At 41.4% G+C, this 14,973-nt stretch overlaps 1 protein-coding gene across 3 annotated transcripts in view; it reads left to right on the top strand.

The window, feature by feature from the left end:
* Positions 1–14,670, top strand: part of LOC306853641 (rho guanine nucleotide exchange factor 9-like) — a 48,454-nt gene extending 33,784 nt beyond the window's left edge. For 2 of the 3 annotated variants that reach the window (XM_079391198.1, XM_079391196.1), the window contains 3 exons: positions 71–314; positions 5,405–5,473; positions 14,378–14,670. In XM_079391198.1, the coding sequence (XP_079247324.1) occupies positions 71–314; positions 5,405–5,473; positions 14,378–14,553 (489 nt within the window). In that variant the 3' untranslated portion in view covers positions 14,554–14,670. Of the gene's footprint in view, positions 1–70; positions 315–5,404; positions 5,497–14,377 lie in introns of all 3 variants that reach the window. The other variant, XM_079391197.1, reaches the window with a different exon arrangement.
* The last annotated feature ends 303 nt before the right edge of the window (positions 14,671–14,973 follow it).

The raw sequence follows: 14,973 nt of genomic DNA on the forward strand, positions 1-14,973 counted from the left end.
TTATTCCATTCACACACAGTCGTGTGGCAAGCACACATGGTCGTTAATGAGCCTCTGCATCTCTTCTCAGGACCTGATACGCCGGGACATTCTTTACTACAAAGGGCGCATTGACATGGATCGCTACACGGTGAGAGATGCCGTTGATGGACGGGACGACGACTTTATTGTGAGCGTGAAGAACGCCTTCAAGCTGCACAACAGAGACAGCGAGGATATCCACGTTTTCCTGGCCAAGAAGCCGGAGGAGAAGATCCGCTGGCTGAGGGCTTTTCACGAGGAGCGCAAGATGGTCCAGGAGGATGAAAAAATCGGTAAACTGCCTCCAATTCTCATCCATCAACTCTATTTATCATTGCTGCTTTAAAGGGGACCTATTATGCCCCTTTTACAAGTTGTAAAATAAGTCTCTGATGTCCCCAGAGTATATGTGAAGTTTTAGCTCAATATACCACAGATAAATTTTTACAGCTTGTTAAAATTGCCACTTTTAGGGTGTGAGCCAAAATGCACTGATTTTGAGTGTGTTGCTTTTATGCAAATGAGCATTAGCAGTGCTAGCCTTTACAAATAAACAGTCCACTATTAATACAAGCCTGTTATCTTTAGAAGTGAAGTGAAGTGACATACTGCCAAGTATGGTGACCCATACGCGGAATTCATGCTCTGCATTTAACCCATCCAACGTGCACACACACACAGCAGTGAACACACACACACAGCAGTGAACACACACACACCGTGAACACACACAGCAGTGAACACACACACACACAGCAGTGAACACACACACACACCGTGAACATACACAGCAGTGAACACACACACACACAGCAGTGAACACACACACACACCGTGAACACACACCCGGAGCAGTGGGCAGCATTTATGCTGCGGCGCCCGGGGAGCAGTTGGGGGTTCGGTGTCTTGCTCAAGGGCACCTCAGTCGTGGTATTGAGAGTGGAGAGAGCGCTGGACATTCACTCCCCCCACCTACAATCCCTGCCGGCCCGAGACTCAAACCCACAACCTTTGGATTACGAGCCCGACTCTCTAACCATTAGGCCACCACTTCCCCTTTACAGAAAACTACTCTGTTTCAGAGACAATCATCTGATTATACTGTGCATAATAAATTCACATTTATGAATTACACAGACGGGAGCACGGCGGGATAAAAATAACAACATAGCTGGTCTCATGCGATCACAAACTTTATAAGTCCCACTCGTGATTATGAGCTCGACAACTTCAATCTATCGACTCACATTGCTTTCATCTGCATCTTTTAACTACTACATTCCTATTCACGATCATTCTGGCAGAACTTGAAGGCAGCATCAGTGAAAACACACAGAGACAATGATAGCTTTAGCAATTAGCCTTACAGAGTGACAAGAATCTCTTTCAGAAGGGCAATTTGGGAAACAAATGAGTGATACTTACTTTGTCTGAAGCAGACGTTTGCGCATGAAGCGTTGGTATTGATTCCTAAACATATAGGGGACGTTACGGTTTTTTTCCGGGATATTTCTTTTGAAAATGAAATGTAACCACAGTGTCCTCGGCTCAGCTGAGGGGAGATTATGGAGACTCCTATGTTCATTACTGCATCCCTAAACACAACACTTGTAAAGCCTCTTTAGCGCTGACTGTATATATTTCTCACTCAGGACTGTGTTTATGCTAATAGAGCAGAGAGCGTCACAGATGGACGGGGCTTTTCCCCCTCGGTGACGTGAACAGAGGGAGAATCTGAAACAGCTCGTTCTGAGAGACTGCTTATGATTTATTTAGATTATAACAAAATGAGTTGGTGGATTTTTAGCATTATAGACTGGTTGTTTTCACACACTGCGGCCACACAACTGTGTTCAAACACCTTATAAAAGTGATTTTTGCATAATAGATCCCCTTTAAAAGAGTTTCCGTATGTTCTCAGTGCACAACAAAGTACAGTGCCTTTTCTATCACCCTTCCTCACACTGTAAAAAATAAGTGAAATTTTAACTGTAAAATTTTGTAAAAATGCTACGGAAAAAAAAAACTGTTAATAGGTTAACAGTAAGTTTCCGTACTATATACAGGGATAAACTGTAAAAGATCGAACCAGACATTTCATGTAATTTTACAGTAAAATGCTGTTAATGTCACAGTTTTTAGAAGTAAAAAAGAACAAATCAATGTATAATTTTCAGTCAAAAACTGTAGACTGATATTCCCAGAATTCCCTGCGTGACACTCCACATTTGAAAGTATTTTGTTTAAATAATCATGTTTTTTAATAGTTTTTTGTTATCGGTTGTGTACATTTGGGCTTTATGTGACATCTTCTGTTGTTTAAGGAAAGTTATTATTGCATTATTTGGTAACACTTTAGAATACTGATCCTTTGTTGATGAATAACTACAGGAACAAGTGACTAATGCACTGTTAACATTGTAGTAACTACTATTACCCACAAGAAACTCTGATTATTGATTTAGTAAGTAATAGAGCTCAGTTGAAACTGGTAGTTCACTATTAGCTAATCAATAACTACTATTTGTTTTATATATCCTGGAGAACTACTAAGAACTACTGTATACAGGTTCATAATTAATGTGAATTATGCATAATGTATAATTAATTCTCAAATGAAGATCATGGTAACCCACTAGTAATGACTCATTTGAATGATAAAATTCTTCTAAAAGAGCCACTAATTACTTGGATCATTATTCTAAAGTGAAAAGCATCATAACTCCCTAATGTTAGTGAGTTATCATGATCTTCACTTTAGAATACTGATCCAAAAAATTAGTAATTGCTTTAGAAGGATGTAATATCACCTGAATAGTTACTATCCAATACTTTACAAAACTCCCAAAAGCTAACATTGATTTCAGTCGTTACTAGGGAGTTATCAGGATCTTCACTTTAAAATACTGATCCAAATAATTAATAATTCCTTCTGAAGAATTTGGTAATACTTGAGTCATTAGTGGGTTACCATGACCTTTACTTTAGAATGAATTATACATTATGCATTATTCATATTAATTATGAACCTGTATACAGTAGTTCTTAGTAGTTCTTAGGGAGGTATGAAAAAATAATAGTTATTGATTAGCTAATAGTGAACTACCGTATTCAACTAAGCACTATTACTTACTAATTCATTAATCAGAGTTTCTTGTTAGGTAATATTAGTTACTACAATATGTAACGTAATACAAGTAATATTAATATGTAATTTAAAGAAATAGTTTAATTTAGCTCAAAGGGAATCATTTATGATTTTATATGGATTTGAACAGAATCAGTGTTACGGCGATTCACTAAACGAGTCGTATAACAAACTCTGCACTGGATATTAAAATCCAAAATATAGTGAAAACACTAGTAAACAGCATTGTAACTAGATCGGCAGATTAAGACATTAACTTGTGAGCAGAAAACACAAGATACTTCTCTTTCAATATAAATCAGATTTTATTTATATAAACCTAAGAAATAAACCAATCTAACATATGAACACAAGCATTCACACGTTGCAGAAAGAGAGAAAGTGAGGAAAGGATGAGTTTAAGAGAATGAAAAGTTTACAGCAATATGTTCAATTGCATAGACCTGAACAACCATCAATCACTTATTTAACCCTCGTTTTGAGTTTCTCAATGAGGCTAAAATTCATATTAACTGCACCTGATTCAGTTAGAATCTGGAGGTGTACTTGCTTGCTTTGCCTGTGTAACGGGGTTGTGTCGTCGTTGTAGACAGGGGGTTCCCCGAAGTGTCTGATTGGCTGGAAGTTCGGTAGTCTTTGAAGTGAGGTCTTGGGCGTTGGCTGAGGATGTGGAGTTGGTCTGGTCGAAGTTTGAAGCGAGTGCAGTCGGAGCTGGACTTTGTAGCAAACTTACATTAGAACACGAAACTCCATGGAAAGAAAAGAAACGAAAGTAAAAGAATAAAAGGATGTAACGAGACTAAGTTGTTTTCCTTCTCATTATGGCACGTGGGCCAGAGCACGCTCAAAGAGCAGCACGCGGTGGCAAAAGTGAAGAAAGAGAGTAACTACGAGAGCATTTTTACGAAGAAGAGTGAGAGTGACAAGAGAGATAACCAAGAAAAAAAGAGAGCCAAGAGGAGCCAAGATGGTGTCCTGAGCTTTAAAACTCTGTTTTCAGACCGTCCCATCTGGATGTCTTGACCAATTAGATACTGTCCTTGCTTGGGGAGTTGCTTTGTGTCTCCACCAAATCATAAATCAGTGTGTTATCTGTTCAGTCAGAGGTCTGAACTTTACAGGCTCTTGCAAAGTATACCTTTTGAGCATGATTTCTATAACAAGACTATGATGCATTTGACAAAGAATTGATTGGGAGAAACATTTTCAAACTCCTACATACTAAACATGAATATTAATCCTTCAGCTATTACCACTACATACACAATGAGTGATTAAAACAAGGATATTCAAATGTGTGTTACATACACAATATGCAGTTATGCATAGAAATGATTAGTTTCATTAAAAATTCAAAATGAAAGTATTTTATGTAGTTCTATGGAGAACGAAGGCATGTTCTTTTAGACAAAGGAATTTAAGTCTGTTTTGTCTGGTATGGGGGAAGACCTGCCCAAGAGAGTCTGTAGCTGGTGATTTCCTATCACAGGTTTACATGTGACAGCCATCTCTTTGAACATCAGTCTTGATTCCTTGCCCCAAATTTGACAGTCTCTTTCCTGAATTGGAACTATCAATAAGCGTTCTTTTGTCTCAATGTTGCAAGCTGTTTTGTGAAAGAGGCTTGCTGGTTAGATTGCTTGCTTCAAACTAGATTTATGACGTCCTGTTTCCTTAAGGCCTCTCTGCATTCCAGCTCCTCAGGTTTCAATGTTCTGATGCATCTTAAAATTGTCTGATTCAGTCTCTGATATCTTACATATGTTAATAGTGCATTAGTGACTTATTCCTGTGTAGTTATTCATTAACAAAGGATCAGTATTCTAAAGTGTTACCCATTATTTAAGTTTTGTGTGTTGCCATGATGGTGTTTTGTGTTTGCATGAATGACTCTGTGCACCTTCTATATATTAGTATAAACTTCTGCTTGTGGTGAAGTTATGTGTGATGAGCTTTGATTCTTCATGTGGCCTTCTCTTTCACCACCTGCATTATTATGGTGGTTGTCAGTATGATGAAGGTACAAAACAGATATTGAATTGACATTGAATTTACTGGTTTACATTAAATTTGTTTCTTTGTAAATTACAGTTTTACACTGTAAAATGTACAGTTTTTGGCCGTAAATGTGTTTTTTTCTGTATTTTGTTTGACAAAATTATTCTGGGAACCACAGCTGCCAAAATTATTTAGTAAAAACTACAGAATTTATCTTCTGCTGTTGGTTTTGTTTAGGCTTTGAGATCTCTGAATATCAGAAACGACAGGCTGCCATGACGGTGCGTAAAGTGGCCAAACAGAAAGGTGAGACAACAAAGCGATTCCAGGTGAATTCAACATTTTTCTATTTTAACTCCTGTCTTCTCATTGTTGCTTTACTCTAGTAAACCGGTGTAGACAGAGTAAACGTATTCTCTTTAGGCTCATTGTTTGGGCAGTGACTATTAACTGAGCTACAGTGGTCAGCATTATGACAATAAGTCGATTTGATGCTTTCAGTTATAATAATAAACTACGTTTTAAAAAGCTTCTCAGTTCTTTCTCAATCCTGTTCACCTTTAAAATAAAGGTGAAAATACCCAAAACAATACTTAAATGTTTAAAGGGGTCATGGAATGTTGTTTTTATTATTTTTTAAAGGTTTATTCATAATTGTTATTGTTGTTGAGTGCATCAGTGTACTCTCTTTCCTTCTGCGCTCTTGTGAACGCTCTCATCATAAGCAGAAAAGCCCTTAATTTAATCACAATTCTAATTACAGGGGTTTTTTCTCTTGATACTAAAAGGAGCAAATGCTCCTTTTGTGTGATTTGGACACTTTGAGTTGTGAAAATTACAGTATGTTTTTATAATGCTGTACAATGACTTCTTACTGTGGGTAAAATAAGTATTGAACGCTTCACCATTTTTTGCAGTAAATATATTTCTAAAGCTGCTGTTGACATGAAATTTTCACCAGATGTCGGTAACAACCCAAGTAATCCATACATACAAATAAAACAAAACTAAGTTCAGAAATTAAGTTCTGTGTAATAAAATGGACTGACACAGGGAAAAAGTACACATGAACAAAGGTAGGTGAAAAAAGGCATGGAAAGCCAAGACAGCAGCTGAAATCTATCAGTAATTAGAAAGCAATCCTGCCCCTCGTCAGTGGAAATTAATATTAGGTTCAGTCCCAACACCTACAGTACCAGGATGATGAAGATGATCCCGAACACAGCCAAGAGAATAAAGCTGCTAAAACGGCCAGACAATCAGCTGACTTCAATCCAATAGAAAATAAGAACTAAAGATCTGAGTTCATAGAAGAGACCACAAAATCTTCAAGATTTGAAGACTGTGTGGAAGAATGGGCCAAAATGAGCAATGCATGCAGGGGCGTCACTAGTGGGGGGAAAAGCATGACAGATTGCATAATAACAATCGTTATCTTGCGTTCGCGACCCATTCCCCCAGGGCTCTGCAGTGCAACCAAGAAATACTACGTGGTGCAAATATGAAAAAATATATATTTAGAAGCACCATTGCGACTGACCCAATCAGCATATTTTGCGCCCAAGAGAGATTCAAAGGTTTCTACAGCATGTTTTTGCAGCGTTGAGTAATGTATCGCAAAGACACGATGGAAATAAAACATTCATTGTGAAGTGGCACTTTGTGAGATTGCGATGAAAGGTGAGTTTTTAAAGTGGATTTTAAAGATTATCATGGGAGTTTGCAAATGTGATTGATTTAATACAACAGTTCAAAAAACAAGAAGTTTTTCCAAGAAGTCTGACTATAAAAATTTTGCCCGATTTTGCTCTAAATAGCTTCAAAGTCACAGATGAGCGCATCTCCAAGTAAACACAGCAATATTTTGTTTATGAATGAACGCATTTTTAAACGAATCGTATTTAATGATTCAGTTACCCATTCACAAACTTACAAGCTCCTAAATGAATCAGCCGTTCAAACAAATCAATTGAATGAATGATTCAGTGATAAACTCAGTGACTTGCTGCCACCTACTGAAAGTTTTATTTTCATTTTTAAATTATCCTTTCAGTTATTTAAATCAATCAATATTTCTTTTTTTCAAAATGTTATGTTTAAAATATTAATTTCATGAGATTGTTATGAATTTAAAACATCTATGTCACCTCTAAGCCTCATTAAACTTCTGTAAATATAGCCTGTATGCCACTGTTGTGTTCTTCTGTGCCACCTCTGAAGTGCAAAGGAACGATTTCTTTTGATTGGTAACTTCTTATTCTGCTTGTTCTTGTTTGAATTAGAAAATTTAAAAAAGCTAATATATATATATATATATATATTTAGCTTGACATATAATGTGATTTTGAGGGGGCCATCTTGAAGCTGTCATCACCAACAAAGGCTTTTGTACAAAGTATTCAATGCATTTCAGTAATTCAATACTTTTTCCCTGTGTAATTCCATTTTATTACACATAACTTAATTTCTGAACTTATTTGTTTTGTTTTCTTTGTATGTATGGATTACCTGGGTTGGAAAATACTGACGTGTCCAATACTTTATATTTTACCCGCTGTATATGTCATAATATGAAGGAAAAGTTGTTTCCACACGTCATGACTCCTTTAAATACTGCTGCTCATCAATGTATAATTCAATCGTGTGGATCAGGGCTATATCGTAGTTATATATTTAAAAAAGGTGCTTGATCTTTACAAGTCATGATTCTTCTTTAATGAGAGAGAAATCACAGAATAATTGTGCCATTACGGTAAATTATATAAAAATATATTCAAGCAACAATGAAAAGATGCACACTTACACGCTGATTGATATTGATGTCTAAATTTATGTTCCCTTCCAGGAACTTTGAGCTGCGTCGAAACGCATATGGGAACGCCTTCAGCGTGACCAGGCTCTGAATATGATGTGTAATCAGTCAAACAAGGCGAGGCGTCACGGGCGGGGTGACGTCACGACCAGGAAGTATAAAAGCACGTGCGGCGGAGCCGTCGTCAGCTTTTTGTCATTCAGCGAAGCGCTCTGTGTGTGTCAGTCTTATTTACTGTTGTTTGTCCTAGTTTTAAGTGGAAAGCATTCAGTATCATGCCAAAGCCAAGGGCAAGCTCAGGGGTGAAGCTTTCAGACCACGTTTTAAGTCGTGTGTGCATCCTTGCCCTCGCTATATCACGAGGGAGGACACACACGATTTGTGCGTGGTCTGCCTGGGTGCGGAGCACGCAGAATCGGTCTCCGCACCTGGAGGGCTCTCTTCGAGAAGGGTGCCTTCGCGAGCTCCCCATGCGGTGCCGGTCCCACTACTGCCGAGGCAGAGCGGCGGCTGCACTCGTGGGGCTCGCAGGCTGATCTGGCTGGTGAGTGTGAGACGGGCATGTCCTTATCTCCTCCCGTATCCGCCAGATCTGGCGCCCCGTCTCGGTGTGGAAGCGGTCTCTTCCCCCGAGACGAGGGCTCAATGCTTCGTCTCTCTTCCTCTGAGGAGGTTGATGTGACGAGCGTTCACGAGGTTTCGCCGCCTCTGTCGCCCCAAAATGATATAACTATGAGCTTTGTAAGCTGCAGTGTTTGCACAAGCACAAAGAGAAAAATAAGCCGGTCCCGCTTCTGCCGTAAAAAAGAGAGAAAAAAAGGCAGAGCGACGGCTGCGCTCGCGGGGCTTGCAGGGAGAGAAAAAAAAAAGAGAAAAAGGCTGATCTGGCTGGCGAGAGTCAGACGGGCATGTCCCTATCTCCTCCCACGCCTGATCTGGCGCCCCGTCTCTCGGTTTGGAAGCGGTCTCTTCCACCCGAGACGAGGGCTCAACGCTTCGTCTCTCTTCCTCCGAGGAGGTTGATGTGACGAGCGTTGACGAGGTTTCGCTGCCTCTCTCGCCCCAGTGTGAGGAGCTACTTCCACACAGGAGCCTTCCGTTTCCCCGATCTCCTCACCAAGGTGTCGAGATCGCGGGTGAAATCTTTTCGTCCCGGCCATTCATTCCCGCGGGAACTGAATGAGCGCGGGTATGCGGCGATGCCGCGGGTTGAACAGACGCTTGAGAGCTATCTGTCTCCCTCTACGGCATCGCCTTTGAAGGCTCCTGCTCTGCTTACAACATCTTTGGTGGGCAGAGGGTATGCGCGCTCTAAACTCAGATGGCTGCTGGGCGGGCCCAGCCTCCTCCGCATACCAGCTCCTCGCGCAAAAGGTCCTGACGGGCGACCCCTACTGGGGTGGAGCGGCTTGCACCGCGGCACACGGTGACTGTCTCCCCTCGGTGCCATCCGGGGATTTGTCTGTCAACCCTGCAGTTCCAGGGCACAGCAGGTCCCAGCGAGTGTTACTCTCAGGTTCTTCCGCCTGTGATTTCAGCGGGCCTGAGAAACTCGCCTCAGCCGCCAGATTTCGCGTCTCATTCCGGTGCGCCGCATCGAGACAGCGGTCTGGCCGCTTCTCTGAACCCAGAGGTCAGTCTCGAGAGACTGACTCCCTTAGAAGATCATTGGGCAGCGAGCTGCCGAATGTGTCTCTTTGGGTCCTGCCTTACAGCGTCTGGTTCGTTCAGAGGTCCTGACAGGTGAGCCCCAGGACTACGGAGGACGACCCCTACTGGGGTGGAGCGGTTTACACCGCGGCACATGGTGACCGTCTCCCCTCGGTGCCCTCCGGGGATTTGTCTGTCAACCCTGCAGTTCCAGGGCACAGCGTCTCCTGCCGGTGCGCCGCAGTGAGGCAGCAGTCTGGCCGCTTCTCTAACACCAGAGGTCAGTCTCGAGAGACTGATTCCCTTAGTAGATCGTTTGGCAGCCTGGCAGCGGCTGCCGAATGTGTCTCTTTGGGTCCCGCGGACGGTAGAGGCTGGCTATTCCATCCAGTTCGATGGGCCACCTCCGCTGTTCAACGGGGTCTGTGTGAATACGGTCTGCCCCGAGCAGGCTCTGGTCTTGGAACAGGAAGTCGATACTTTGCTGAGGAAGGAAGCCATCGAGTTGGTTCCTTCTCACGAAGTCCACGCCGGCTGCTACAGCCTGTATTTCATTGTTCCAAAGAAGGATGGGGGGCTGAGGCCCATACTGGATTTGAGTCTTCTGAACCGCTCAGCCAGAAAGCTGAAGTTCAAGATGCTCACTGTCAGGCAGATCGTGTCTCAAATCAGGTCCGAGGACTGATTTGTCACGACAGACCTCAAAGATGTCTATTTCCATGTACCCATCCTTCCCTCTCACAGGGAGTTCCTGAGGTTCGCTTTCGGGGGCAAAGCGTATCAGTATCGGGTTCTTCCCCTCGGCCTAGCACTCTCACCCCACACTTTCACCAAGTGTGTGGATGCGGCACTGGTCCCGTTGCGACTGCAGGGCATCCGCATACTCAATTATATCGACGATTGGTCGATCCTCGCTCAATTAGAGCGGGCGGCGATTCGGCATCGAGGTGTCGTTCTCGCCCACATGAAAGATTTGGGGGGTTAAGACTAAACGCCAAGGAAAGTGTGCTTTCTCCAGCTCAGAGAACCACTTATCCAGGTGTAGTGTGGGATTCGACCACAATGCAGGCTCGTTTGACCCCTGCTCGGATCGAGTCGATCCTCACGGTAGTCGACAGAGTGTGAGAAGGCCAGCCATTCACTGTCAAGCTGTTTCAGAGACTGCTTGGGCTCATGGCAGCTGCATCCAGCGTGATTCCTTCTGGCCTGCTGTACATGAGGCCTATACAGTGGTGGCTCAAGACCAAGGGGGTCTCCCTGAGGGGAGACTCGCTCCGCGCTGTCAAAGTGTCACGCCGCTGTCCGTGCCTTAGACATGTGGAGGAATCCCATCGGTCGTTCCACAGCCGGTCGTACTGCAGGCCTTCTGTCCTCCTCCCTTCGGGGAGCCAGACCAGGAGAAACACAACCGTATGTGTCCAGTGCGAGCACTAGACGCATACATCCACAGGTCCTCCCTGTGGAGAAAGTCAGACCAGCTGCCCGTGTGCTATGGTCCGCCTAGGAGGGGTCTTCCTGCTACGAAGCCCTCTCTTAGTAGGTGGGTTGTGGGTGCCATGGCTTTGGCATTCGAGGCCTCTGAGCTCCCCCCGCCGGCGGGAGTCAGAGCGCACTCAACCCGAGGTGTGGCGGCCTCCAAGGCCTTCTGGGCAGGTGTTCCATCTGCAACGCAGCTGGGTGGTCCACGCCCCTGACTTTCGTTAGGTTCTATGACCTCGACATCCGAGCCACTCCCGGCTCCTCTGTCCTTTCGTCCTGACACCAGGCAGGGACTTGTCAGTCTGGCGGCGTTGGTATCTCGTTCCCATATGCGTTTCGACACAGCTCGAAGTTCCTGGAAGGGAACGTCTCAGGTTACATATATGTAACCATGGTTCCCTGAAGGGAACGAGACGCTGCGTCGCGTAGCCACACTTCCGGCATCCCTGCCAGCGCTTGCTTCATGACTTGAAGCTGACGCCGGCTCCGCCGCACGTGCTTTTATACTTCCTGGTCGTGACGTCACCCTGCCCGTGACGCCTCGCCCTTGTTTGACTGATTACACATCATATTCAAAGCCTGGTCACGCTGAAGGCGTTCCCATATGCGTTTCGACGCAGCTTCTCGTTCCCTTCTGGGAACCATGGTTACATACGTAACCTGAGACGTTTTCACAGTTTGTTCTAAATTTATGTTTTGTAAAAATATGTAAACAGTGTAGAGATTTATTAGATGATATTTTTAGGGGCCAAGCACTGAAAATGAACAGACAGCTGATGTATAGTGTCTAGGGTAAAACATTGTGAATTTGGTCCACAGATTAAAGGACTAAGTTTAAGGTTTGCCACCGCAATGCTGTGTCTTAGAACATTTGATCCGTGTGGACTGGAAACATGATGTGATTGTTTTGCTAATAACAAGTCATAATGAGACTGTGCTTGCACTATTCTATACTTCTCTGCCATTTTAAATTAATTGAAAGCATACTATGATAATTCAAATGATTAATATATAGGCAAAACAGCAAAGCAGTGGCGAATAGCAAACTGTTATTAATAATTAATCTATAAACATAACTGATTGTGGACGATACACTTAAAAATCACTGTAAAATATCAGTTGCATAAAACTGGATTACAGGCATCTGTAGTCCATAATGAACTGAATCATCTGCACTTTTTTGTTTTTTTTTTGTGCACATATTCACTTCTGTTTGTACACCTTTTTCAGCGTATTGACATGTAACAGCACCACCTATGAGTCAAAGGTTATTCTACTCATGTTTGTTAAAGCAATTTTACTAATATTCGCTGCATCACATTCAATTATCATGTAATGGACCTCCTGTGTTTGTGCTTGGCCCATTAATATCTGCTTTCAGCTATTTATATTCCTTTTTTTTCATGAAAATATAGTGAATGTACATTTGATTTATAGTCAATACTTTATACATTATCGGTTTATATTTCCGTGTCATATTTACACTGTTGTGAATCCTCAGTGCTTCACTGACAAATGGTGAAGTATGTTCTTGAATTTGCAGATTCATTGATAGATATCATCTTGAGAAAGAGGGCCATTTTATATGGACATGGTATGAAAATGATAAAGGTATTCTCATGAGTGCATAACGTAGAGTTAGTTTTTCTACAAAATGCCATGGCAGTGAATTTGAAATGCAACTATAATAAAGCAATTATTCCACTATTATAAAAAAATCCAAACCTAAGACTACTGTTAAATCAGTCAAATCAGACTCTATTATCCATAGATATTTAATGAGATTGTTGATCTGAAAATTAGAATTCATTATTTACTCACACTTCTATAGCCGAATGAATTTCTATCTTTTTCAGAAGAGAAAAGGAGAAATTAAAAAATGGATGGACAATGGGTGGACAAGACTAAATTAAGTGCATTTTGCTTAAAACAAGTAAAATTATCTGCCAGTGGGGTAAGTAAAATGCTCTTGTTTTAAGAATATTATATCTACCCCACTGGCAGATTATTTTAGTTGTTTTAAGCAAAATGCACTTAATTTAGTTGTTTAATCTTAATATTAAGACTAGCTATCTTATGTCATTTTGCTTCTCTAGTAAAAGTAGCTTGATTTTTAGATATTTTGACAAGAAAAGACAAAAAATACTGTTGCAAGACAAAAATACTAAGTAAAATAAGCTATTTTTTTTATTTTTTGCAGTGTAATTATTTTTTACTTAAGTAACTTGTCACATTTCTTGTCATTGTGTCTGTAAAAGATTATAGATAATAATATTTGTTAAGGCAACAGCTGATAATTATTGCAGTTCCAAAAATTACTGGCAATAACTGTGAATACCTGAAAGAACAAAAATGTCACATTACAAAGCGTGAAAAATGATCTGTAGTATATTTGTGTGCATTATGATTATTTATTATTCATAATATATTTGATTTCTTATATATTTTCAATCACATGCCATTGACAGACTATCAGAGAATGATGTTAATTCTGTGTTCAGTGTCATACTGCTATAGAACAGAGTGAGTAAATATTGACTGAATTATTATGCTTTAAAATGCTCAGAATACTCAACACAACCAAACTGAAGCAATAACACAGATTGTGTTTCAAAATGCCATGGAACCTTTTTTTTTTTTTTTTTTTTGCTAGAAATCCAACTACCTAGTTATATCTTTATACATATTTCTATTTATATTGGCTTTGCTTATGTCATGCAGTTGGAAACACAAAACTATATTTTGTATTGCTCAGAATCATGGTATGTATGACTATATAGTTCATACTTAATTTTGTCATGACTATGGTAAATTCTGCCAAAATATCATAGTTACTACAGTTCTACACAGTCATATATGATATATAGTGGCCCTGAAATGTATTTGGACACTTAGTGAGTTGCTGAGAAAATCACTTATTTGTAGGTTTGATATTTTGTATCTAAATCTGTTCAGACTTTGAGTATGAATTTTTGGGGCCACTGTATATACAGTATATGCATGTGTGTGTATGTCTGTAAAAATAAATTATAACTTGGTATTATCCAATTTGTCATGGAAGCAGAAGTACGGGTTTTTGAAACTGTATTAACTCTGCTATTTATGTGGAAACTGTGGCTGGTTATCATGGTGCATTTTAAGGGATGTTCTGCATGATCCATCATAGCTGTGCACCGATTCTGTTGCTTTGAGCATTGCCCCTCTCTGCCGGCGGCTGTGTGTTTGTCCCGTCTCAAACGTCTCATGTCTCTGTCTTCTGCGTGGAGCAGGTGTGAGCCAGAGCAGGTGCGTCTCCCCGACAGACCCCTCGCCTCACGGACCCCTCATGCTCTCCGATGACCCTCTACACTCAGACCTAGTCGAATTCCACCTCTCCAAATCAGGACAATCTCCATTCTGGCAAAACTTCAATAAGCTGGCTTCTTTAAAAAATGGGAAAAAATAGTTCACTCTGTGTCTCAAGGCTCCCAGCAATGAAGTTCAAGCTCAAGTGTATTTATTATGGACCTTATGAACCTCCCTCTGGATATCACTGACAATCACGAGGCTGATGCGATCGCACCCAGACGCTCACGTGTGTCATGCACTACTACTGTATCTCCACTTTGAAGGCCAAATTCAGTCGAACTGATACTGGTGCTCTTTGGCCTGCTGTGACAATGACAGCCATCAGATTGATATGTGTGTCAAAGGTTCAAAGACATGTGCTGCACAGGTTAAGCATGAAGAGCATCCAAACTCGTGTCACTACAAATTAAGACGTGGGGTGTAAGATCGTAAGCTTTACACACAATTAACAATCACATTGTCTAGACAGGGTATTGCTTTCTAATTCAGAGGTAATTTTGTCAATCTGAGGAACACA

The sequence above is a fragment of the Barbus barbus genome (genome assembly GCF_936440315.1).
Source record: "Barbus barbus genome assembly, chromosome: 33".
NCBI classification, from domain to species: Eukaryota; Metazoa; Chordata; class Actinopteri; order Cypriniformes; family Cyprinidae; genus Barbus; species Barbus barbus.